The sequence below is a fragment of the Camellia sinensis genome, chromosome 3 (assembly GCF_055761805.1).
Source record: "Camellia sinensis isolate YWXY chromosome 3, ASM5576180v1, whole genome shotgun sequence".
Classification (NCBI taxonomy): domain Eukaryota; kingdom Viridiplantae; phylum Streptophyta; class Magnoliopsida; order Ericales; family Theaceae; genus Camellia; species Camellia sinensis.
Genome location: NC_138963.1, coordinates 150,798 through 178,042, shown reverse-complemented (window position 1 = coordinate 178,042; position 27,245 = coordinate 150,798). Strand labels below are relative to the sequence as shown.

The following is a 27,245-nucleotide window of genomic DNA, read 5'->3' as shown; positions in this document are numbered from 1 at the left end:
GGTGGATGCTTACGAGAACTATACACCAAGGATTGACATGGGACCGATTCTTGGAATTGTTTTATGATAAGTACTTCCCTCAAAGCATGCGGGATAAGAAGGTAACAGAATTCGTAACTCTCAGACAAGGGAACAAAACCATCACCGAATACGAAGCCTAATTTGCAGAATTAGCTCGGTTTGCACCTCATATGGTGGACACAGATTATAAGAAGGCGCGTAAATTTGAAGGGGAATTGCGGAGCGCTATCCTGGATAAGGTCAACATGTTGAAGTTACCCACTTACGTTGATGTGTTGGAGAGGGCTGTTATAGCGGAAGGGAATCTCACTACTTAGAGTCGAATTTCGGAATGGAAAGGGAAGAGGCAAAATACTCAATGGTCGAAGGGGTCACCTACTACGCCAAGCAAGAAGCAGACTTTAGGGAGTTCAAATACTTCTACCCCTAGTCAGGATTCAATGCCGACTTGTTCGGAATGTGGGAAGAAGCATCGTGGAACGTGCTACCGGAAGTCTGGAACCTGTTTTCAGTGTGGTAAGACGGGTCATTTGATCAAGGATTGCCCTCAGAGAAATCAACAGAGTAATAATAGGACCGCTACAAGTTCAGCGAGGTCTGCACCAACTTCCAACACCAAGACAACTGCTAAACCTACGAACAATAAAGATACTGCGAGACAAGGCAGGGTGTTCGCATTGGTTTCCGGAGATGTGCAAAATGCGGCAACAGTGGTGTTAGGTACATTTATTGTTCACGGTCATTTCGCTCATGTATTGTTTGATTCTAGCTCCACCCACTCTTTTGTGTCGAAACTATTTGCTCCTAATTTAGATAAAACTAAAGAAAAACTGTCTTATGTGTTATGTGTGTCTTGACCTATAGGAGACCCTATAATTTGTGCTTCTGTATATGTTGCTTGTGAACTCCAACTTGGGGGTATCCGGGTATATGCCAATCTGTTACCTCTTGATATGGCCTATTTTGATATTATTCTCGGAATGGACTGGTTGGGTGAATATGGCGTAACTATAGATTGTTTGACTAAACAAATCAGTTTCCACACTCCGGGACAATCAGAGTCTACCTTTCAGGGACATGGAGTGACTTCTCCACCTTACTTGATTTCCGCAGCAAAGGCTTGTAAATTAATTCAGAAAGGGTGTCAGGGGTATTTATGTAGTGTGCTAGAGGGGCAAGTGGTGAATGGGAATACCGACATGATCCTAGTTGTCTGTGAATTTCCAGACATCTTTCCAAAAGAATTACCAGGGCAATTATTAGACCGTGAAATTGAGTTTACAATTGAAGTAGCACCAGGAACTCAACCCATTTCTAAGACTCCGTATAAAATGTCACCAGTTGAGATGAAAGAATTGGAAATGCAGTTGCAAGATTTACTGGACAAAGGATTCATCCATCTGAGTGTATCTCCGTGGGGTGCACCAGTTCTGTTTGTGAAGAAGAAGGATGGAACACTCCGTCTTTGTATCGATTACAGGGAATTGAACAAAGTCACAATCAAGAATAAGTATCCATTACCAAGAATCGATGACCTATTTGATCAGCTTCAAGGGGCACAAGTCTTTTCTAAGATTGATTTACAGTCTGGATACCATCAATTAAAGGTCAAGGCTGATGATGTTGAGAAGACAGCTTTTCGAACCCGGTACGGTCATTATGAATTTTTGGTTATGCCCTTTGGAGTTACTAACGCCCCAGTAGCCTTTATGAATTTGATGAACCGCGTCTTTAAGTCCTATTTGGATGAATTTGTGGTGGTCTTTATTGACGATATTCTCATTTATTCAAAGAATGCGGAAGCTCGTGAGACCCATCTTCGTTTAATTCTTCAAACCCTCCGGGAAAAGAAATTGTATGCAAAGCTAAAGAAATGTGAATTCTGGCTACTCGAGGTGGCATTTCTGGGGCATATTATCACAAAGGAAGGAGTTTCTGTTGATCCACACAACATTGAGGCAATTGTGAATTGGCCGACTCCTACCAATGTGACTGAAGTGTGTAGTTTTATGGGGTTAGCTGGCTATTACAGGAGATTTGTTCAAGATTTTTCCAAAATTGCTGTGCCACTTACACAACTGACTTGAAAGGGAGTTGCATGAATGGTCAGAGGAGCAGGAATCTACTTTCCAGGAATTGAAGACGAAGTTAACCACAACTCCAGTTCTGGCATTACCGTCTGGCACCGAAGGGTTTGTAATTTACAGTGATGCCTTCCATAAAGGATTAGGGTGCGTGCTTATGCATGGTGGAAGGGTTATCGCCTATGCCTCACGACAGCTTAAACCCCATGAAAAGAATTATCCCACGCATGATCTTGAACTCGCGGCGGTAGTTTTTGCTTTAAAAATATGGCAGCACTATTTGTATGGCACTGCCTGTGAAGTTTACACCGACCACAAAAGTCTAAAGTACCTTTTTACCCAGAAGGAGTTGAATATGCGGCAGCGTCGGTGGTTAGAGTTGATTAAAGACTATGATTTACAGATCCATTATCATCCTGGTAAAGCCAACACGGTTGCAGATGCGCTCAGTCAGAAAAATATGGGAGATTTGGCCAACTTGTTTACGGAGCAAAAGGAATTGGTAAGTGAATTGGATAGAATGAATGTGGAGTTTGTGATACGTGGGCAGGAGGCAGTACTAGCGACAGTGATGGCTCAACCGACCTTACTTGAAGAGATCAAGTTACATCAAAATGGAGGATGATAAGCTAAGGAAGGTATGTGATGAGTTGGAAACAAAACCAAAACCGGGGTTCAGTTTAGTGGATTCGGTACTCAAATTTCAAAATCGAATATGCGTCCCCAATGTGTTAGAGCTTAAACGAAAATTGATGGAAGAAGCACATGCCTCAAGATTTTCCATGCATCCGGGAAGTACTAAAATGTACCGGGATTTGAAAAAAAACTTTTGGTGGCCAAGCATGAAGAAGGAGATTGCGGAATTCGACTCTAAGTGTTTGCAATGTCAGCAAGTGAAAGCAGAGCATCAAAGACCAGCAGGATTATTACAACCCCTTCCAATCCCGGAATGGAAGTGGGAACATCTGACCATGGATTTTGTTGTGGGGTTACCACGGACACCTCGGGGTATGAATTCTATATGGGACATTGTCGACCAGTTAACTAAGTCCGCCCATTTTCTACCAGTGAAGACTCAGTACAATGCGGATAAACTGGCGGTACTCTATGTGAACAAAATTGTGAGGCTTCATGCCGTTCCAGTCTCAATTGTATCAGATAGAGATCCAAAGTTTGTTTCTAGATTCTGGCAAAGTTTACAAGAAGCAATAGGTACAGAATTAAAGTTTAGCATAACATTCCATCCTCTGACTGACGGTCAATCCGAAAGAACGATACAAACTCTAGAGGATATGCTCCGAATGTGTGTGTTAGATTTTCAAGAAAGTTGGGAAACCCACCTACCATTGGTAGAGTTCGCATACAACAATAGTTACCACTCAAGTATTGAAATGGCACCCTATGAAGCTCTGTATGGAAGACCATGTCGTTCTCCCGTTTGTTGGGCTGAAGTTGGAGATAAATCCTTACTCGGACCTGCAATTGTTCATTTGACCACTAAAAAGGTTAAAATTATTCAGGAGAGATTGAAAACTGCTCAAAGTAGACAGAAAAGCTATGCGGATAACCGACGAAGAGATTTGGAATTTGAAGTGAATGGTCATGTCTTTGTGAAGGTTACTCCGATGAAAGGACACCCAAAATTCGGGAAAAAGGGTAAGTTGGCACCCCGATATGTTGGTCCCTTTCAGATTTTGGAAAGAGTGGGTCCGGTAGCTTACCGGGTTGCCCGTCCGCCACATATGTGGGCATGGCTTTATATCAAAGTATACTTATGGGTATGTAAAGAAAGAACTCTCATGAACTTGTGTATGTTGAACTAAAGTATATTAGTTTGATGTATGTAATTGTCATTGTATTTATATGATTTTGGGCCATGTTTTACCAATTATGAAAGTTATTTTGAGCCTTATTCATGTTCACCAAAAGGTGGGATTTTGCAAGAATTTTTGGACAATTTTGGACAGAATTGCCACACGTGCGGGAGGTGCTGCCGCACGTGCGGGAGTCATGGCCGCACGTGCGGGAAATGGTGAAAAATAGGGGCTTGGCTACTGTCTAAAAGGCACGTGCGGGGCATTTTACCGCACGTGCGGGGCTCACAGCTGCACGTGCGGCTCATGCTGAAAAACACTGTCTGCTCCGTTTTGCGTATAGAATCCTTTAATATTGTCGAAATATGTGTTTGATGCCTTTTTAATACTTATACACGCCTTCGAAGTGAAGTGAAACAGAAAGTTAATTGATGAGAAAACAATGAACTAATGTGTAAGTTTTGGATATGTGCAGGACACACTCCGGGAGGAAGTAACACGTCATTGCAACACTGTGAGTAGTAGTACCATTGTACACTTTACATTAGCTAATGATTATCATTAGCATTTTGTTCACGCACGATATGTGACTATGTTACTGTTTTATGATATGTAAAGAAAGAAATGGAAAAGATGAAATACTTTCATTCTATAAGACTCTGGGCCTATGGCCATTCAATATAAGTTGTTATGATATGAAACAAAGTGCTACACGGAACTAAGTTCTACGACGTGAGCCACCTCTAGAATCCGTGTGAGACACTTCTTGAGTTCATACAAGTATGTTTCAAGGGCTTAATGCCAAATTATCCAAGGGCGTAATGCCAAGCTATATAAGGGCTTCAGGCCATATATTTAAGGGCTTCCAGCCATCATGTTTCCAGGGCTTCATGCCATTATACTTAAGGGCTTATAGCCATCATGTTTATGTTGCAAGATTAGGCCTAAGGCCGTTAGGTACTTAGCACAGAATGAGACCAACTATTTGAACTCTGCATTTTCATATGCAATGCTCTATTATGTTTCAAGTTAAGAATCGTTTTATTTAAGTATTACTATTCACTGAGCCTGGCTCACTCTCTGTTATGTTTGCTTCTGTAGGTAACCAACCAGGTGGTTAGTCCTAACCCATGACGCCCAGTTTCTTTTGTCAACCATCATGTATCCAGGCACGATACGAGGCCACTTATTTTGTGAAGTTTATTAAGAGCATTGGCTTACTTTTTGATGAGCCTTCTAAGGTTAAATGTATTAAACTTCCATAGTTTTGTACGTGCCCGATTATAGGGCTGGGTCTTGTAGACGTCCCCGAACGCTGCCGGGAGGGTGCGTCCCGCGAGGGGCCTCCGCTACTACAGTTCGGACTCGATTTTGTCACGGTTCTAAGTCTGAACCAAAGAGTCCAAATCCGATAAATCGTTTTGAGAAAACAGATTTTGAAAGAAGGGCCAAACATGGACTGCTTTGCCAGATACAGAGTCACCACCTAAATATTTTATTAAGGGGGAATTTAGGAAACCCTGACTCGGTGCCAAAGGCCACGTGTCCGTCATCACCAAAGTTGCCTCGGCTCGGGAACTTGGGTACGATCGGGGAAGGTCAGCTATGAGCACCCCCTCTCGCCCGATCCGAAGACCGGCCTCTACTAACCGTGATATTCTGTTTTGAAAACGTTTATGTGTTCTTAATTTGGTTATTAGCCTAGAATTACTATGTTATGCGCACAGCAAACAAGTATAGACCAAATCGCCTAAATTGGAACAAAACATTTCATGTTTGTTTTGAAAATGATTTGCTACTCGCAAGTAGGCTAAAATGCAGGTTTTGCCACCCTCAAGTGGGCTTTTAGAAAAGATGGTTTTGCCACTATCTAGTGGGCTTTAAAATTCACAGTTTTAATGTGTTATCCCAATTTAAGCAATTCGACCTCCATCCACAGGCATTCCAGCAGTAATATCACGTAAGCAACTAGCCTCATGGTAATCATGCTATCATGGCAACACTCACACGCATGCAAGGATGCTAAAGCATAAATACTTACATCGTACTCCATGCCAAAACAAAGAACTCGTTAGCAATCAATGCAAGATCCAAGTCCATGTTTAAATGCCTAATGCAACGGACACGGAATGTCACTAGAGTAGGCTCGGCTAGTCTATGAATGACATGTGAAAATGCGCAGGTAGCATGTATTCAAGTTAGATTTGAAATGCTAATGCTGTTAGCATGATGCGCCGAGCCTGGTGCATGCAAGACAAATGTATGGATGCACGCATGCTATCATACTGTTATGCTAATTTAAATATGCCCTAGTCTACCATCATAGGTAGGTAAATAAAAGGGAGAAAGAAGTGGGGGTTAGAAGACATACACACACGCACCCACACTTATTAGAAATACGCCCTCACTCGGAGGGACCGAATAAATATTACAGTCCAAATAAATAACTAACTACTTAATTAATTTTTACAGAATTCCTATTTAATCAATAAATTAAATGCAAAGGGAAGGTGGCCACGGCCCCCGCCTCGGGATGCGCGAATGATGCATGCTTGACCCATATCGCCCGGAAACTCGCTACCATAGCACTACTGCCTCTGTTTTCACTGCCTTTTCTTCTCTGAAAACTTGTCAAAGTCCCAGAGAACCTTCTCTGAGCATTTCAGAACATCATCGACTGGGAGGGATGGCCACCGGCCGTGTACAATATCCATCGGCTGGAGATAAAACTATCGGCACTTAATAAATGGCCGGTCGGCACTGAATGTTGCCGGTCGGCAGAAACTTCCTACAGAAGACAGTTTTGACAGCAACAAAGGACAGACAGTGTATGGCATGAAATTCCAAGCAAATGTGTGCACCAACACATCCCTTATCATGCTTTTGACTCAAAGGGGGATGTTCCTTGATTCTCGGACCACCAATTGCGCATTTCGATGCGTGATGGTCCAAGAAACCAAGTATGCGCTTTGATTTCAAATGTCATGCAAACCAAACAAACACATAAAGCCTAACCTCTATCACATGATCAAGAGGCAAGGCATGCATGCCAATGCAATGCAACCTAGGTATGCAAACAAGAATACAAGCATGCTATGCAACTACATGGCATACACAATGCTAACAACATAACATGCGCAACGCATTGAAACATGGCATACACAATGCAAGATGGGCTTACACCAATACAAGTGGACCTCAGCCACACTCACATAGGAGGCCATAAGATGAAAATGAAGTGCCTCGAAATGCGTGCACACGGGCACGCAAATCGAGGCAATGGCATATGCAATGCAATGGCATGGAAAATGATATGCAAACATGCCAATGGGATTTCAGCACTAAAATGTGGGGGAAAACAGCCCCGAAATGAGGCGAAAGTACACCCGATGCATGGAATAGTCCCGAAACATGAATTTTGGCACCCGAAAATGGCCTATAGCTATACCAAACATGCACAATATGGACATGCACAATATGGACATGCAATGAATAGACAGTAGCAAGGCAGCCCCAAAAGAAGCATTTTTCCAGTTCAAAGCATGGCCAAACAGCAAACATAAATAGGGCAAAACTAGTATGCAAAAATGACCCTAAATATGAGATTATGAAACGACTCACAGCTGCTGACTCCAAACAGGTTAGGGGCCTTCAACAACATTGAAGAGGGGCCCAAAATATGCACATTTACAGCACTGTAAAAAACCCAAAAAACAAACATAGGTGTGGCTAAGCTCTTATGCAAGAAATGGGCCAAAAGGTGGCCAAAGAAGCAAGCATACAAACCATTCATCAAACAGCCAAAGACCCTTAATTAAACATGACAAGGGGGTCAAAATATGGCTGTTTTTAGTTCGGACTAAAGTCCAAAAACAGCAACATCAGGGGCTGCCAACGCATGCAAAAATGGGACCCGAAAGAGAATATAAGGGCAAGTATAGCATGGAGGTCCCAAACAGTGTTGAGCCCTTCTTCAATGTTGAAGAGGGCCTCAAAATAAGCCTATTTACATTTTACATAATGCTCCAAAACAGATCACGTATAGGCCAAGAATAGCATGCAAGATAATGGCATTTAAGAGGGGTAATGAAGCAAGTGCAAGCTACTATCCTCAAAAAGCAAGAGGTCCTCAATCAAACATGAAGGGGACCACAAAATATGATGATTTACAGTTTGGGTCGGAGCCCAAAAATGCAAGCAACTATGGCTTAGATATGAAGCAAGAAAAGACTAGAAAAGGGAAGAGGAGGACTCACCCTTGAAGACCAGCAAACCAGCACCTCTTGGACCAAGTTTAGGTGCTCCTAAGCTCTAAAGAACAGCCTCAAGTTTCTGCAATGGAGTAAGGATGCCTTGTGCTATGATTTGATGAAGAAATGGCCCAAGAACAAGGGTGTTTGATGGTTGAATGGGAGAGATATAGTGAGAGATGAAGGGATATATGTATGTATATATCAGATATATCTATATATCTCTGGTTTTTTGTTCAAAACCTCCAACCTAGACAAAGGGAGAGGAATGGTGCTTATATAAGGCAAGGGAAGCACTTAACATACAAGCTAAGTAAAGGGAAAGGGTCAAAGGGGTTCAAGGGGGGTGCAAGGCTTCTAGAGGAAGCTAAAACAGCTGGCCAAGCTTCTCCAAGAAGCTTGGCCAAAGGGTTCAAGCTTCTAGAAGGTTAGGGGGTTCAAAGACTCACAAGGTGCAAAACAACCACACATGTGCATGGGGGATCGAGTCTGTGCACTCCAGCTGGCACAGCTGGAATCCACTAAATCTGTAGAATACTCCGGAAGGTCGTCGGCCAGCAAAAATTGCCGGCCAGCACAATAAATTGCCGGCCGGATAAATAGATTGCCGATAGGTGCTGCCAAGGTCAAAAAATGGCCGGTGGGTGTCCAAATTGAAGCCCCGGAAGTTAGCTTTCCAACGGTGGTGACCTCATAGCTAAACTCCAAGTGTACAGACAGATAAGCCTGATTCAGCGAGGGCTGCTCGACTCGCTTCTACCCGGATTCATGCCGAACTTCTCCCAGACTAGTTTTCTCCTCTCCTTTCCTCTCTTTTTCAACTCCAAACCCCTAAACAAAGTGTTTTGAAGGATTTGCCTCTCTCCTTGCCGAAGAAACTGAACATTTCCCCTGCACACCTGTCTCCACCAAGTAAACCATCAGTAACGCCCAAGTCTTAAGGGCGGTCAAAAATGGGTTGTCTACAGTTGCCCCTCTTTGACAGAACTCGAAAGTCATAACAATGACGGGAGTGAATGTCAAAGCCCAGAGACAACCCATTTTTGACAAGGCCGAAGACTTGGACAAACAAACAAAATACCGATAAACAAATGGTTGTGCCCACAGGCTGCCTACGTATCCTTTTGCAAGGAATCAAACCAGCGTAGTTCAGGGGCAGGATGCAAATGATATGCAGGAAGACTTTGATAATTGGACTTATATGCCACGCGAAGCCAGTTTGAACATTGGACTTATATGCTACGCAAAGCCGATTTGTAATTGGACTTATACGCTTCCGCGAAGCCGGTTTGATAAAACAATGCAAGTGGAATGTGCGTGACAACGCAAGTGAAGAGGTGTGCATGACAATGCAACCTAAAATGAATTCCAAACACACTGAAATCGTGTGGGGAAATGGGACAGGGAGAAACATAGGGACATATCCCGGTGTTTCGGAATGGTGTGAGCTTTGGAACGTATTCCGAACGCTTTTAACCGGAGAGGAAGAGACAAAGGGACATATCCCGAGGATTAGGGACGCATCCCGAGGATTAGGGACGTATCCCAAGGGTTAGGGACGTATCCCAAAGGATTAGGGATGTATCCCAAGGATTAGGGATGTATCCCAAAGGTTAGGGACGCATCCCAAGGATAGGGACGTATCCCAAAGGTTTCGACAAAGGAGAAGAAACATAGGGACGTATCCCGGTGTTTCAGAAAAGGAGAAAGAAACGTAGGGACGTATCTCGGTGTTTCGGAAAAGGGAGAGAAACATAAGGACGTATCCAGTGTCTCGGAAAAGGAGGAATGACACGTAGGGATGTATCTGTAGACACCCCATTTTTGACCGTCCTCAAGACTTGGACGTCACCGTTTGAACGCTCGGTGATCATCCATGATTGTGTTCGTTTGGAGTTCCCGGAGGTCTCGGCTCGCGCGCCTTGCCTCAGGATCCCCGAACTCGACTGTTTAGTGTCTGGTTTTGCACCAAACACTTTTGTTTTGCCTTAGAGGGGCAGGGAATGCCTTGTGAGACATCCTCATACACCACCGGCAGTGGCTGGAGGCCACCGGCTGGTCTTTTTCTTCCATCGGCAATTTTGTTTGCCGGTCGGCACACTTTATTGCCGGTCGGCATAATTTGTTGCCGGTCGGCACTGTTTTTTGCCGAAATAGCATTTTTGGGCAGCCGACCACTGTTCCTCCACTTTATGGAGATATTTTGTGCCAGCTGTGATAGCTGGCACCAACTCCTTTCCCCTCCATACACGTGTATGGAGGGATTTCCCTCTAGCCAAGCTTGTTGAATAAGCTTTGCAAGAGGGAGTCCTATAAGAGAGAGGCTTTCCTCTTGGTTCTAGGTTAGAAAAACAGAAGCAAAAATCAGCCTTTAGAGATATAGATACATATTATCTCTATACCTCTCTCTCTCTCTTCCTTCTTGTGTGTGTTTCTTGGCCCAAAAGGTGTGTTTTACCTTACTTTTGCACCATTACACACACCATTACACCTTATTCCGAGGTTGAGGGACTTGGAGGAGTTGTTTCTTGAGTTTTGGACTGGTTTTGATCCAAAGAAGGAGGCTAGACCATTTGTTCTTCAAGGGTTCTTCAAGGGTGAGCATCTTCCCTTTTATTCCCCAAACTTGCATTGGTTTTCTACCTATTTTGTTTATTGTTTTGGCTCTTGTGTATAACATAAAAAAGGCTCATATTTTCCTGCTCTAGCACTTTCATTAAGGTCACTTTGTGGTTAGAGTGCAAACTCATCCTCATAGGCCTTGTTTGGTCTATTTTGGTGCCTCTTTGTTAAGGTTTTGTTCACTTCAGCACTTTGATCTTTTCATCACTAAAAATCAGTGTATTTTAGTGTCAAAAAGTTGGTTTGAAGTCTTGCATAGGGGAGGGACACCCCTCTCCCTTTATGGTTTTGTTTCCTTGCTTTTGGGGCTCAAGAGGGTAGCATGTGTGCTTGATGTTTCTTGGCTTCATTCCAGCATTTTTTTAGGCATCTTAGGTCATATATAACCTCTGTTTTTGGTCGGATTTGGGCCTCTTTGTATGCTTGTAATATTTGCTTTGTATTGCTCCATCTTGCTTAGAAATACATATCATGATTAGGCCATGATTCTTGTGAGAATTGGTTTAGTTCCATGAAGTTCTTAGTGTTGTTTTTCCATGCTTAAGGTTTGTTGGTTATCCATTTAGTTATGCTTGACATGTGTGTTAAGGTTGCTTTGTATTTTAGCTTAAAAGCTTTGAGCATGTTGACCTCTAATATGTATGTTTGTGACTAACCTTCATGATTCAACATCATCTAAGGACAACATTTTAGCCCAAGAATCATGCTTGTATGTGTGCATGCATGGCCTCTTTAATGCCTTGGGGGTGTGTCCTCTTATGCCTAAGAATGAGCCTTAGTGCATATGCTTTATGGGGGATGTTTTAGCTGCCATATTAGGAGTCTTGGGGTCCTATTTTGCATGCACAAATTCTGTTTTTGCTTGGCTTTGATCATGCCATGAGAGGTCGTGTTGGTGGGGGTAAGTTGTGTCTTTGTGCGCCTTAGCTTTGGGACCATGAGTTTGCTTGTTAACATGAGTTGATTGTCTATCATTTTGAGCACTCTTGGCCACTGTTTTGAGAAGGGTGAGGGCCTGCCCCTTTGCCATTTTAAGCCCTCTTGCATCTTTGCTCCACGTTTGTTGCATAGTTGTTCCATTAAGCTTTGTAGCACATCAATCCCATAGTCAATTTGGTCCATGTTTATATCATGTTTGTACCTTGTATGCTTGATATTATACATTTATCATGTTGGTTGCATAGTGCTTGTTGTGCTTTACATCTTGATGGCATGATACATTTGAGCCTTGTTGAGCATTACATGCATTGCATTTACTTGGTTTGGGGTGTCAAACTAAGTGTGGGAATCAAGGACCATTCATACTTCAAGTGATGCAATGTGCCTCGATTCCCGGTCATCGGGACCTTTGACTCCATCTTGACAAGGCCCCGGTTTTCATGTTGTTTGTTGCATACATTTTCATATCAAATGGCAAATTCGATCTTTTGACCCACCATGTACCATTGGTGGTTCAAGGATCGAAAGTCATGCTTCTTTGAGTCCAAAATATGATAAGAAGTAGGACCATGCTTACATGTGTCCAAAAACTCCATGCTATGCACTGTCTGTTCTCTGTTTGCTATCAAATTGTCTTCTGCAGGAAGTTTCTGCCGACCGGCAGAATTTAGTGCCGACCGGCACTATCGGGAATGCCGATGAATCCAATAAAGTGCCGATGGGAATTTTGAAGTGCCGGTGGCAATTCTGTCTGGCCGGTGGTGCTCTGCAGGATGCAAGGAGCTTGTTCCAGTACTTTAGCAATTTTCAGAAAGACAAGGCAGTACAAACAGAGGCGACAAGAGTATAGTACGGGTTTTCCGGGCAGGACGGATTCGAGCATGCATCATCCGCGCACCCCGAGGCAGAGGCTGTGGCCACCCTCTTCTTTCCTTTTGCTTCCTTTCTTTTAATTAATTAGAGAAATTTTGTAATAATTTTGTTTGTTCATTATTTTTGGGACTGTAATATTAATTCGAACCCTCTGAGTGAGGGTAAACATGTAATAAGTGTGGGTGAGTGTGTGTATGTCTTCCAATCCCCATTTCTTTCTTCCCTTTTATTTATCTACTTATAATGGTAGATTAGGGCATTTTTGAGATTAGCATACCTTATGATATGCATGCGTGCATTCATGCATCTGTTGGCATGCACCGGGCTCGGTACATCATACTAACCGCATTCGTATTTTCAAATTCCAAAATTGAATACATGAAACAGTTGGTTGCATATCATATGCCATATTTAGGATAACCGAGCCTAACTAAAATTGCATCTTGTATGTGTTGCATTAGGCAAAATAACATGAACTAGGACACGCACATTTGCTAACTAGTTTATTGTTTTGGCACGGAGTACAATGTAAGTGGTTATGCTTTAGCATCCAATATGCGTGTGAATGTTGCCATAAAAGTATGCTTGCCATGCGGCTAAGTGTTTACATGAGATAAGTTGCTTGAATGCCTGTGGGTGGAGGTCAAACTGCTTAAATTGGGGTAATGCGTTAAAACTATATTTGTTTCAAGCCCACTAGATAGTGGCAAAACCGTCTTTTCTAAAAAGCCCACTTGAGGGTGGCAAAACCTGCATTTTAGCCTACTTGCGAGTAGCAAACCATTTTCAAAATGAACATAGAATGTTTTGTTCCAATTTAGGCAATTTGGTCTATACTTGTTTGTTGCGCGCATAACATAGTAATCTTAGGCTAATAATTGGATTAAGAATACATAAACGTTTTCGAAACCGGATATCACGGTTAGTAGAGGCCGGTCTTCGGACCGGGCGAAAGGGGGTGCTCATAGCTGACCTTCCCCGATCGTACCCAAGCTCCCGAGCCGAGACAACTCCGGTGATGACGGACATGTGGCCTTCGGCACCGAGTCAGGGTTTCCTAAATTCTCCCATAAAAAATATTTAGGTGGCGACTCTGTATCTGGCAAAGCAGTCCATGTTTCGCACTACTTTTTCAAAAATCTATTTCTCAAAACGATTTGCCAGATTTGGACTCTTTGGTTCAGATTTAGAACCGTGACACAAATCGAGTCCGAACCGTAGCGAGGCCCACGCGGGCGCGTCTACAGTATCCCGGTGTTTCAGAGTGGTGAGAGAAACATAGGGACGTATCCTATTGTTTCGAAATGGAAGGAGAAACATAGGGACGTATCCCGGTGTTTCGAAAAGAGAGAGAAACATAGGGACGTATCCCGGTGTTTCAGAATGAGAGAGAAACATAGGGACGTATCCCGGTGTTTCGAAAAGAGAGAGAAACATAGGGACGTATCCCGGTGTTTCGGAATGGTGTGAGCATTGAAACGTATTCCAAATGCTCGTAACCAGAGAAGGTTTGACCCGTCGCACGCGCGAGGAGAAAGAATGATAATTACAAGTGAAAAGGTGCATAACAATGCAAGTAATGAGCATGACAATGCTAGATAGATGTGCAAAATCAATGCAATGAATGAGCATAACAATGCTAGTGAAGTGGGTGCATAACAATGCAATTGGAACGTGCATCACAATGCAAGTGGAACGGGCGTGACAACGCATATTTGGAACAAAATGCCGAATAAAGGAATACAAGCCTTAACAAGACCAATTCAAACACAACCTCCGATTTACCTCTCAGAAGGGTCACAATATATATTTCAAAAGGATACACTTCGTGCATGCCGACTGACGATGAGCTACGCATCGAAGACATGAATTGAAAATTCCGCAGAAACAATTTGAGCTGAAAGTGGGTTACTCTTGCTTATACTTCCAAAACGCAGTTACTACCTTTCTTTCCTGGCAAGGACTGGTTTTCTGAGGGAGCACTTTGATTGCCATTCTGGCTTAAAGCAGACCTGATCTTGAGCTTGAGGTAGGGGCACACCCATACTTCGGAGTAGTGACAAGGCTTGAAGAGGTATATCCGGAGTATAATCACGGAATTTGCTGAAGGTGAAACACACTCAGATGCTTCGATTTTCCCTCTTTTCTTTTGCTTTACAGTCCGGAACCCATGTAGCTTCAGATAGGTCCTGGTTTTACTGTTCTCACATGACCTGGGTTGAACCCTGCGATTTTATGAAAGAACGAATCTTGTTTTGCACAAACGTGAAGAATGGCACAGCACTCTAAGAACGAAACAATTTTATTTTTGAAATTAAGAAAAGAGTTCTTAACCGGGTATTGAGTCCACGACTGAACACAGCGCACTACGACTCAATAACGAAAAACAAAAGGTAAACAACCTAAACACATCGAGACATGCTCGGAACAACTCAAGACAAGAATCGAGACAAAACAAAAGACACGACACACAGATGTGCACAGGGAGCCTGTTTCGCCGGGTATTGTTTCCGACCCTCTCTCATTTGTGATCCTCACATCACTCGGCCCTCAAGCTCTATTTTTCTGAAAAAGCCCTTTTCTTACTTTTTCTCTCATCGCACATCTCTCTATTCTTCAATCTCTCATTTTTCAATCCCTCCCCTGGGTGGTTGATGGATAAACTAGAAAGTTGCGGGTTCTTGCCCCAAGCATTCTGCTAGATTCTCTTCTTCTGCTCACAATAGTGAACTTTCTCCCACAGAGGGGTTGCGATGCGGCTGGATGTGCAGTAGATCTGCAATCGACATTGGTTGATGATGCTCTTACTGGGGAGTTTGGACGTGATTAGATCTGTCCAAACAAAGGAGTGGAATATCTTGATCCGTTCCCGTTCGTGCTTCGCACTTGGCTTGATACCTCATTGCGTGGAGGATGTGAGAGCCTTCTGCCCTTTTGTGATCGGCTTCAGTGGTGCCCTTTTCTGGCAGGTAGGGTGCCCTTCTTAGCGAGTAGTTGATGACGGGGGAAAGACAGAACACCTGACTCAACTGTGCCCCTAGTTCATCATTTTGACCATTTTTTTTGGTTTTCTACGAAAACAATTTTGACCAACATGAGAGTTAGATTAACACACTTGTTCGATTTTTGATTTGAAATCATGCAAGTCAGGTTATGAGCACTGAAAATTTTCCTTTTTTGGGTCCAAGAAATGGTCCAGTTTTGGAAAAGATGGAATAATTTTCGAGAGATCAATCAACCTCAGTAAAAATTCTCAAAAAATATTTTTGCAAACGGCCAATGCTCAACAAGCACGGAACCTGCTCTTGAGATGCGCAACTTCAGATCCGAAGGAAAATTGCCCCTTGCTTGAAAAGAGCTACACGGCAACGAAAAGTTGCCCCTTGTTTGAATGGCACCGCGGCACACCGTATGGCAACGGAAAGTTGCCCCTTGTTTGGATAGCATCGCAGCGCATTGCAATCACTCCTCAGAGTAACGACGACAACCGAACTCTCGGATACAGAGAAGGCAAAGATGATCAAAACCATTACATGGACACAGTTGATTTTGAAGTGTTTTACGGCTGGACTTCGGAATCAAGTTGCCTACGTATCCCAAATATGGGAATCAAGCCTTACGTAGTTCGGGGTTAAGGTACACTCGGGTATTAACCTCTCCTTTTTAGGCTCTAACTTTTGCCAAGGCGCCCGTTGCTGGTTTTCGACCTTGCGAGCTTTGTTCTTCTTCTTTTTTTTTAATTTTTGTATTCTTCATTCTTTTTCATTCTTTTTTCCTTTTTTCTTCTTTTTTTTTTCATTTTTTTTTCTTTTCTCTTTTTCTTTTATTCTTGTTGTTATTTTCTTTTTCTCTTTTTTTTGTTCTTTTCTCTTGCTCTAACTTTTGCCTGGGTCGCCCTTCTGGGTTTTCGGCCCAGCGAGCCTCTCAAAGGGTAAAAGTGTAACAAGTCCATGCCAAATGGTTTTAGGGTTTTGCAGCCATCCGTATCCAGGAGAGTGGCCGTTGCATTGATTTACTGAAGGATCCATCTTCATCTCTTCGAGCATATCTGACATTTTTGCCCCTAGTTTGAGGGGGGGCTTCTGATCTAGCTTTACAAGCTTCCTTTGATCTGATCTTCTTGATCTGACTTTGGTGCCTCTTGTTCGAGGGCTACTTCAAAGTGGCCACACAGGCCTCACGTTGTGGTTGACCGTTGAACTTTCTGAATGGGTTCAAGGTTCAAAAACGAACGGGTTGAATCTTGAGGCTGAGAGTGATCCTAGGCTGCACAATCTCAAGAGCGATTCCACACAAGTCTTCATAAGACTGCGTAAAACAGTTTTTGAAATCTTTTAAGAAAGCGACAAATCGCTCGCGCTGAAGACAGTGTAGGACCAATTTGGATCAAGCCAGGATCCTTCTCAGTACTCACATTAACAAGCATGATCTCAATCATTAAGGGCTTAGCATGCCTCTCTTTCTCTCAATTGATCAGGTTTTGCAAAACCTGAGGAATTCCTTCCTCTTCGTTTTTATTACAATGTTTCGAAAAAAGTTTTGAAAAACTTAGGTCATTACAATGACTTCAAGGCACAGAAAAGACACAGCTTCTAGTCAAATACTGCCATCTTATTTAGAATTTCTGGCATAACTGGCACATGGCAGAAGCAAACACAAGAGTGCAAAAATCACTGCTGTTTCATTCAGATCTGTTGGTGTAACTGGCTCCTCGGCCGAAACAGACTCCAAAGAAAGCAAAAAAAAGACAAACACAAAACAAGCAAGTGATGTCCGAGGTAATACCCCCGAAATCACCCGACTCTAACAAAACAGGACTGACTCGACACAACAAGACAGACCCGACTGACTCAGTATGAAAAGACTGACTCAATACAAAACAACAAAACTGACCCAATACCCAAGTCAGAAAGTACCAAAACTAGTGTTCGCACATGCTCAAAATAGTGCGTGCCATACACCACATCTGGAGTAAACTGAGTGCCGCTCGCAGGTGGTCCAACCTCTGATCACATCACATTATCCCCCCACAAGTTTCACTGATCAAGTGCCGATAGACTTTGCAGGACCTGGTGCAGGGATGACCCCGTTGTCAATCAAATTTTGTATCTCGTGGCGGAGACGGACGCAACTGTCGGTGTCATGACCGGTTTGTTGATGGAAAGCACAGTACTTAGTCAGGTCATGTTTTGGAGGGAGAGGATCGGGTAGAGGCCATTGCTCTAACGGTTTCAGATGTCCTTTCCTGAGTAGGGCCCCCAGGGCTTTAGACAAAGACATATAGAGTGGGGTGAAAACCCTCTTGCCTCGGGGTAGATAGTCTGAAGTTCGGGGGTTTGATGTGGATGCACCAACAAAGGGGGTGGCTGCTCTTGGTGTGTTGGTGGCGACCATGCCCACTTCGGAAGATCTTGCAGCTGCGTCACCGCTGGTGGTCGCATTCGAACTGCGGGTAAACGCCCTCCTGGGTTGGTCCTTCTCCTGGTCAATGAGGCCCTACTTCATAGCATCCTCGATCTGTACTCCCATCTCATGCAAATCTGAAAAGGTAGGGAAGGGGAGCACAATCATTTTCTGCATCAGTTTGGGTTGGAGGTTGCGCACAACCATCCTTATCTGGTCTTTGTCGGAAGGCCTTGTAGCCATCATCGAGGCCTTTGCTCTCCACCTCGTCACGAACTCTGAAAAACCCTCATTTGGCTCTTGGCGAGTGATTTCAAGATCACGAGTTGTGACCTCAATCTGTGTGTTGTAGGAGTATTGATCACTGAAGGCCTCAGCCATCTCATCCCAATTCTGTTTCACAGAGTTCTCTAATTTCGCATGCCAGATTGAGGCTATCCCAGACAGGGTCCATCCAAACAATGATAGTTTCTGTAATCTGGTGAGGCCCATCGGCCTTAGAATGTCTGAAAACAGCCGCAAGTGCACCATGGGATCCCCAGACCCATCGAAACGGTCAATATGTGGCATCTTGAATCTGTCTGGCAGTGTCACAGCTGCATCGGTATACCCATCCTCGATGTTCGGGACCGATTTCATGCCTTGAGCCTTCTTGAACAACCTTTCAAGCTTGCTCATCTTTAGCGCCGTTGGATCCGTCTCTAACTCAAAAGGGGAGTCCGGTAGGTTGATGGGTGTCTTGGATAGCTGGGGTAGAACCGGGGGCGGAGCTGGCCCGACTAGAATGTCTGTATCATCCTGGACGTGGGTTGCCTCCCTGAGTATGGGAACTCTTGGTGGGGGAGGAGCCTGGTGCGAAGTAGATACTCCAGTTTGCTGCTCCAATCTGGCAATTGTCTCTGCCTGTTGGGCTATGACCACAGCCTGTTGCTTGACGAATTCTGCTTGACGGACAGTGTCTTGCTGCATGGCTTTCATACTATCCTGGAGTTGGCGCACCATCTCTTCCAGACTCAACATACTGTTCCAATCTAACTGAGCAACCGGTATATCTGTGTCGGCAATAGGCTCGGAAATCTCAGCCCGACTACTCAAAGATCACTGATCTGGTAGGTGTTGTACTGGTGGTCTGTGCTTGACTAGCCTTTTCTGGCCCTGATTGCCCTTGAACTGAATCTCTGACCTGACAAAGTCTATCAGTACAAGTCCGATGAACCTCAGGGGATATTGGAGCCTTCTGAAGCTATGGTTCCAGGACTACCTAGCAAAAGAGAAAACAGGCAGCATCTCAGCCTAATTTCATCAGAACAGGCGTAGGCATAACTGAATAACTGTATTCTACTACTAATCACTGTTCCCCAAAATCACTACCCCAAATCTGAATCTGATACCCGCAGATATAACTGATTCTCAAAACACTGATGCCCACAGGCCTGATACCCAGACTTGCAAACTGATATATGCATTCCTGTAGAGGCCAACTCCAAAAAGCACATAGCAAGCAAATGAGAGCCAAAACACCCCTATGTTGGGGTAGGGTTTCCCTGTCCTATTTTGTCAGGAGCTAGGGTTTCACTACGCACGCAACGGTTTCAAACAACCTAACATCGGGTGAGCAACCTGTCCTAGTTTGGAATGGTCACTATGGATTCCGAATATGCACTAGGTCGAATGGTCAAAAAGGGTGCCCCGGTAAAACCGGGGTTTGTGTTCCCATACTGTCAGAGCCCATAGCCGGTCAGCCTTATGGTCATGCCTTGACAAGACAAGCCTCCGACAAACCGTTCAGGAATGGCAGATGGCAAACACGGTGTCCTAGGGGTACCAATGCACATGCAATGTAAAGAGACACATACATGAAATCAAAACAGGATATCATGAGTTCGAGTCAAGCTCTCTAAACTCCCCAGCAGAGTCGCCAAAAACTGTAGACGTCCCCGAACGCTGTCGGGAGGGTGCGTCCCGCGAGGGGCCTCTGCTACTACAGTTCGGACTCGATTTTGTTACGGTTCGAAGTCTGAACAAAAGAGTCCAAATCCGGCAAATCGTTTTGAGAAAACAGATTTTGAAAGAAGTGCCAAACATGGACTGCTTTGCCAGATACAAAGTCGCCACCTAAATATTTTATTAAGGGGGAATTTAGGAAACCCTGACTCGGTGCCAAAGGCCACGTGTCCGTCATCACCAAAGTTGCCTCGGCTCGGGAACTTGGGTATGATCGGGGAAGGTCAGCTATGAGCACCCCCTCTCGCCCAGTCCAAAGACCGGCCTCCACTAACCGTGATATTCTGTTTTGAAAACGTTTATGTGTTCTTAATCTGGTTATTAGCCTAGAATTACTATGTTATGCGCACAGCAAACAAGTATAGACCAAATCGCCTAAATTGGAACAAAACATTTCATGTTTGTTTTGAAAATGGTTTGCTACTCGCAAGTAGGCTAAAATGCAGGTTTTACCACCCTCAAGTGGGCTTTTAGAAAAGATGGTTTTGCCACTATCTAGTGGGCTTTAAAATTCACAGTTTTAATGTGTTATCCCAATTTAAGCAATTCGACCTCCATCCACAGGCATTTAAGCCGTAATATCACGTAAGCAACTAGCCTCATGGCAATCATGCTATCATGGCAACACTCACACGCATGCAAGGATGCTAAAGCATAAATACTTACATCGTACTCCGTGCCAAAACAAAGAACTCGTTAGCAATCAATGCAAGATCCAAGTCCATGTTTAAATGCCTAATGCAACGCACACGGAATGTCACTAGAGTAGGCTCGGCTAGTCTATGAATGACATGTGAAAATGCGCAGGTAGCATGTATTCAAGTTAGATTTGAAATGCTAATGCTGTTAGCATGATGCGCCGAGCCTGGTGCATGTAAGACAAATGTATGGATGCACGCATGCTATCATACTATTATGCTAATTTAAATATGCCCTAGTCTACCATCATAGGCAGGTAAATAAAAGGGAGAAAGAAGTGGGGGTTGGAAGACATACACACACGCACCCACATTTATTACAAATACGCCCTCACTCGGAGGGACCGAATAAATATTACAGTCCGAATAAATAACTAACTACTTAATTAATTTTTACAGAATTCCTATTTAATCAATAAATTAAATGCAAAGGGAAGGTGGCCACGGCCCCCGCCTCGGGATGCGCGAATGATGCATGCTTGACCCATATCGCCCGGAAACTCGCTGCCATAGCACTACTGCCTCTGTTTTCACTGCCTTTTCTTCTCTGAAAACTTGTCAAAGTCCCAGAGAACCTTCTCTGAGCATTTCAGAACATCATCGACTGGGAGGGATGGCCACCGGCCGTGTACAATATCCATCGGCTGGAGATAAAGCTATTGGCACTGAATAAATGGCCGGTCGGCACTGAATGTTGCCGGTCGGCAGAAACTTCCTGCAGAAGACAGTTTAGACAGCAACAAAGGACAGACAGTGTATGGCATGAAATTCCAAGCAAATGTGTGCACCAACACATCCCTTATCATGCTTTTGACTCAAAGGGGGATGTTCCTTGATTCTCGGACCACCAATTGCGCATTTCGATGCGTGATGGTCCAAGAAACCAAGTATGCGCTTTGATTTCAAATGTCATGCAAACCAAACAAACACATAAAGCCTAACCTCTATCACATGATCAAGAGGCAAGGCATGCATGCCAATGCAATGCAACCTAAGTACGCAAACAAGAATACAAGCATGCTATGCAACTACATGGCATACACAATGCTAACAACATAACATGCGCAACGCATTGAAACATGGCATACACAATGCAAGATGGGCTTACACCAATACAAGTGGACCTCAGCCACACTCACATAGGAGGCCATAAGATGAAAATGAAGTGCCTCGAAATGCGTGCACACGGGCACGCAAACCAAGGCAATGGCATATGCAATGCAATGGCATGGAAAATGATATGCAAACATGCTAATGGGATTTCAGCACTGAAATATGGGGGAAAACAGCCCCGAAATGAGGCGAAAGTACACCCGATGCATGGAATAGTCCCGAAACATGAATTTTGGCACCCGAAATGCCCTATAGCTATACCAAACATGCACAATACGGGCATGCAATGAATAGACAGTAGCAAGGCAGCCCCAAAATAAGCATTTTTCCAGTTCAAAGCATGGCCAAACAGCAAACATAAATAGGGCAAAACTAGTATGTAAAAATGACCATAAATATGAGATTATGAAGCGACTCACAGCTGCTGGCTCCAAACAGGATAGGGCCCTTCAACAACATTGAAGAGGGGCCCAAAATATGCACATTTACAGCACCGTAAAAAACCCAAAAAACAAACATAGGTATGGCTAAGCTCTTATGCAAGAAATGGGCCAAAAGGTGGCCAAAGAAGCAAGCATACAAACCATTCATCAAACAGCCAAAGACCCTTAATGAAACATGACAAGCGGGTCAAAATATGGCTGTTTTTAGTTCGGATGAAAGTCCAAAAACAGCAACATCAGGGGCTGCCAAGGCATGCAAAAATGGGACCCGAAAGAGAATATAAAGGCAAGTATAGCATGGATGTCCCAAACAGTGTTGAGCCCTTCCTCAATGTTGAAGAGGGGCTCAAAATAAGCCTATTTACAGTTTACATAATGCTCCAAAACAGATCACGTATAGGCTAAGAATAACATGCAAGATAATGGCATTTAAGAGGGGTAATGAAGCAAGTGCAAGCTACTATCCTCAAAAAGCAAGAGGTCCTCAATCAAACATGAAGGGGACCACAAAATATGATGATTTACAGTTTGGGTCGGAGCCCAAAAATGCAAGCAACTATGGCTTAGATATGAAGCAAGAAAAGACTAGAAAAGGGAAGAGGAGGACTCACCCTTGAAGACCAGCAAACCAGCACCTCTTGGACCAAGTTTAGGTGCTCCTAAGCTCTAAAGAACAGCCTCAAGTTGCTGCAATGGAGTAAGGATGCCTTGTGCTATGATTTGATGAAGAAATGGCCCAAGAACAAGGGTGTTTGATGGTTGAATGGGAGAGATATAGTGAGAGATGAAGGGATATATGTATGTATATATCAGATATATCTATATATCTCTGGTTTTTTGTTCAAAACCTCCAACCTAGACAAAGGGAGAGGAATGGTGCTTATATAAGGCAAGGGAAGCACTTAACTTACAAGCTAAGTAAAGGGAAAGGGTCAAATGGGTTCAAGGGGGGTGCAACGCTTCTAGAGGAAGCTAAAATAGCTAGCCAAGCTGGAGAAGCTTGGCCAAAGGGTTCAAGCTTCTAGAAGGTTAGGGGGTTCAAAGACTCACAAGGTGCAAAACAACCACACATGTGCATGGGGGATCGAGTCTGTGCACTCCAGCTGGCACAGCTGGAATCCACTCAATCTATAGAATACTCCGGAAGGTCGTCGGCCAGTAAAAATTGCCGGCCAGCACAATAAATTGCCGGTCGGCACAATAAATTGCCGGCCGGATAAATAGATTGTCGATAGGTGCTGCCAAGGTCAAAAAATGGCCAGTGGGTGTCCAAATTGAAGCCCCGGAAGTTAGCTTTCCAACGGTGGTGACCTCATAGCTAAACTCCAAGTGTACAGACAGATAAGCTTGATTCAGCGAGGGCTGCTCGACTCGCTTCTACCCGGATTAATGCCGAACTTCTCCCAGACTAGTTTTCTCCTCTCCTTTCCTCTCTTCTTCAACTCCAAACCCCTAAACAAAGTAATTTGAAGGATTTGCCTCTCTCCTTGCTGAAGAAACTGAACATTTCCCCTGCACACCTGTCTCCACCAAGTAAACCATCAGTAACGCCCAAGTCTTAAGGGCGGTCAAAAATGGGGTGTCTACAGGTCTGTATATGTGTTTGCGCATAAGTACGGCTAAAGTATGTTTTTAAACTTTATTTGCTTATTAAGACGCATGTGATGTAGAAGATCCTGGCATATTAGAAGTAGCTCAATGGAGCTTGTTTGGTTCAGTATTCTTTTATTATTTTGTGCTTCCGATAAGGCCCCATATGTTATATATACCAGGTTATATGTTGGTTCCTGAATGGGTCAAGCCCGAACTTTTAGGTGCAAGTTTGGGGCGTGACAATTAGGGTTTGAACACTGGGACACTTATTCGGACTCTCTTGCATGATGGTAGATATGTAATTATGGTGTTTACTAGCCATTTTTCATGCATTAGGGTTCGAACATTCTGACATTTATTCGGACCGTCTTGCATCATGGCAGATACGTAATTATAGTTTTTACTTTCCATTTCTTATGCATTAGGGTTTGAACAGTCGGACATTAATTCGGACACTCCTGCATGACGGTAGATATGTAATTATGGTGTTTACTTACCATTTTTCACGCATTAGGGTTCGAACACTCGGACACTTATTCGGACCTTTTTGCGTCATGGCATATATGTAATTATGGTGTTTATTCTCCATTTCTCACGTAATTGGGTTTGAGCACTTGGCCACTTATTCGGACTTTCTTGAATGATGGCAAGTTGTCATTATGGTGTTTACTTACCATTTCTCATGCATTAGGGTTCGAACACTTGGACATTTATTCGGACGAGCTTGCACGATGGCAAATATGTAATTATGGTGTTTACATACCATTTCTCATGCTTTAGGGTTTGAACACTAAGACACTTAGTCGGACCCTCTTGCATCATGGCAGATATGTAATTATGCTGTTTACTTTCCATTTCTCATGCATTAGGGTTTGAACACTCGGACACTTATTCGAATTCTCTTGCATGATGGCAGACATGTAATTACAGTGTTTACTTTTCATTTCTCATGCATTAGGGTGCAAACACTTGGACCCCTTTTTCGGACCCTCTTGCATCTTAGCAGATATATAATTATGGTGTTTACATACCAATTCTCATGCATTAGGGTTCGAACACTCGGACACTTATTCGGACCCTCTTGCATGATGGCAGATATGTAATTATGGTGCTTACTTACCATTTCTCATGCATTAGGGCTCGAACACTTGGACTATTATTCGGACCGTCTTGGATGATGGCAGATACGTAATTATGATGTTTACATGCCATTTCTCTTGCATTAGGGTTTGAACACTCGGACACTTATTCGGACTCTCTTGCATGATGGAACAAATGTAATTATGGTGTTTACTTACCATTTTCCATGCATTAGGGTTCGAACACTCTGACATTTATTCGGACCATCTTGCATCATGACAGATATGTAATTATGGTTTTTACTTTCCATTTCTCAGGCATTAGGGTTTGAGCACTCGGACATTAATTCGGACAGTCCTGCATGACGGTAGATATGTAATTATGGTGTATACATACCATTTTTCATGCATTAGGGTTTGAACACTCCGACACTTATTTGAACCTTTTTGCGTCATGGCAGATATGTAATTATGGTGTTAATTTTCCATTTCTCATGCATTAGGGTTTTAGCACTCGGCCACTTGTTCGGACTCCGTTGCATGATGGCAAGTATGTAATTATGGTGTTCACTTACCATTTCTCATGCATTTGGGCTCGAACACTCAGACACTTATTTGGACGCTCTTCCATGATGGCAGATATGTAATTATGGTGTTTACATACCATTTCTCATGCTTTAGGGTTCGAACACTCAAACACTCTAAGAGCGGATCTAGGAGCGGCGCTTGCCTTTTTCGATTTTTAATCCTGGCCGCAGATCTGGGCGCGGAGCGGAGACACTAGCCGACAACACGCCTCAAAATGCGGAAGGGAGCACCAATCGGGGGACGACACGTGGCGCGGGGGGGAGCGTCCCAGGTAATATTAGTGGGACGCTCCTGGGCACCTATATAACTCACTCCCTAACTCTCTTCCACCAGTAAAGTTTTCAGAGAGTGACTCGCGTCATCCGAGAGAGTAAGTGACGTCATCGAGAGTGAGTTATGGCATCAATGCGACGTCGTTTTAGAATCCAAAACAAGAACATTTTCCTGACGTATGCCCAGTGTTCTATTCCTAAAGAGAGATTGTTAGAGAAAATTAGAGCGCTGTTCACCATCAGGGGTCCAAATTATGTGAGGGTTGCACATGAATTACATGAGGATGGGCAACCACATCTCCATGCTCTTGTCCAGTTCCCATACCGTTTTCAGACGCAGGATCAACGGTTCTTCGACGTTACACACGATCGAAATAGTCGCCATTTCCATCCAAATGTACAGGGAGCATACAACCATCAGAATGTGCTGGAATACATCTCCAAACACGGGGATTACACGGAATGGGGCGAATTCCGTGAGAGGAGCCGCTGCGCTAACCAGAATAACAAAGACAATATATACCGGGATGCACTTGCAGCCGGCACTAAGGACGAAGCACTAGCAGTGGTACGAAATGGCGACCCAAAATGTTTCTGGTTAAATTATGACAAATTGTCATCAAATTATGACCGGATTTCATTTAATCCACCATTGTCGTATGTTCATCCATTTACAGACACAGTATGGGTCGTTCCAGCAGCAATACAGCAATGGGTTGCAGACAATATAACAGACGAAGCCCAAAGACCGCATAGGCCCAAAAGCATTATAATTGAAGGCCCATCTAGAATTGGGAAAACATGTTGGGCCCGGTCTTTGGGACCACATAATTATTATTCAGGCCACATCGACCTGAGGGACCACAAGAACGACGCTTTCAACAACATAATTGATGATGTGGCCCCACAATATTTGAAACATTGGCGCGAGTTTATTGGAGCGCAACGGGACTTTTTTTCAAATTGTAAATATGCCCGCCCAAAGAAAATAACGGGCGGGATTCTAAGTATTATATTATGCAACCCCGGAGAAGACTCCAGCTACAAAGAGTATTTGGAAAAACATGAACACGCCGGGCTCAAAGCGTGGACGATCCGAAATGCAGAATTCTACACACTCAACGAGCCCCTGTTCGCCAGAGCCAATCAAGAAGAGCCATCGTAATGCAAAGAAGAAGGCCCAACGCAGGAAGATATTCCACTTCCAATGCGGGTGTTCGTTATTCTACGTCAACGGATGTATCGAACCACATACATTTGAGAGAGAGGACGCTGTCAGGGGTCTTTTACGACACTTTGATGAACCCGATGTGGTTCAAAGCAATAGACCTCTCCAGACCGGGCAATGAGGGGGTCTACAAGATATGATGCCTATTCAACTACAACCTCCGGAAAGCATTGGGAATCCGGACGTTTACAGCGACAATGTATACGTGGCTGACAGCCCCT

The 27,245-nt window shown here is 43.8% G+C and overlaps 2 protein-coding genes across 2 annotated transcripts; both read left to right on the top strand.

Annotated features, from left to right (window-relative positions):
* The first annotated feature begins 461 nt into the window (after positions 1–461).
* LOC145820834 (uncharacterized) lies at positions 462–2,730 on the top strand. The gene is made up of 3 exons (XM_082917377.1): positions 462–741; positions 886–1,453; positions 2,112–2,730. Exons 1-3 carry the CDS (start codon positions 462–464, stop codon positions 2,728–2,730), a joined length of 1,467 nt encoding a protein of 488 aa, XP_082773503.1.
* A 23,190-nt stretch (positions 2,731–25,920) lies between these two features.
* On the top strand, positions 25,921–26,961 carry LOC145820833 (uncharacterized). Its single transcript, XM_082917376.1, has one exon. It carries the CDS (start codon positions 25,921–25,923, stop codon positions 26,959–26,961), a length of 1,041 nt encoding a protein of 346 aa, XP_082773502.1.
* The last annotated feature ends 284 nt before the right edge of the window (positions 26,962–27,245 follow it).

Bases quoted from the DNA above. Each gene is read 5' to 3' on its own strand.
- LOC145820834 (XM_082917377.1), top strand. From the start codon at position 462: ATGCCGACTTGTTCGGAATGTGGGAAGAAGCATCGTGGAACGTGCTAC. The intron at 742-885 runs GTACATTTATTG...CTTGACCTATAG, and splicing joins TGCGGCAACAGTGGTGTTAG to GAGACCCTATAATTTGTGCT. The intron at 1,454-2,111 runs GTTTGTGAAGAA...CTGACTTGAAAG, and splicing joins CCGTGGGGTGCACCAGTTCT to GGAGTTGCATGAATGGTCAG.
- LOC145820833 (XM_082917376.1), top strand. From the start codon at position 25,921: ATGGCATCAATGCGACGTCGTTTTAGAATCCAAAACAAGAACATTTTC.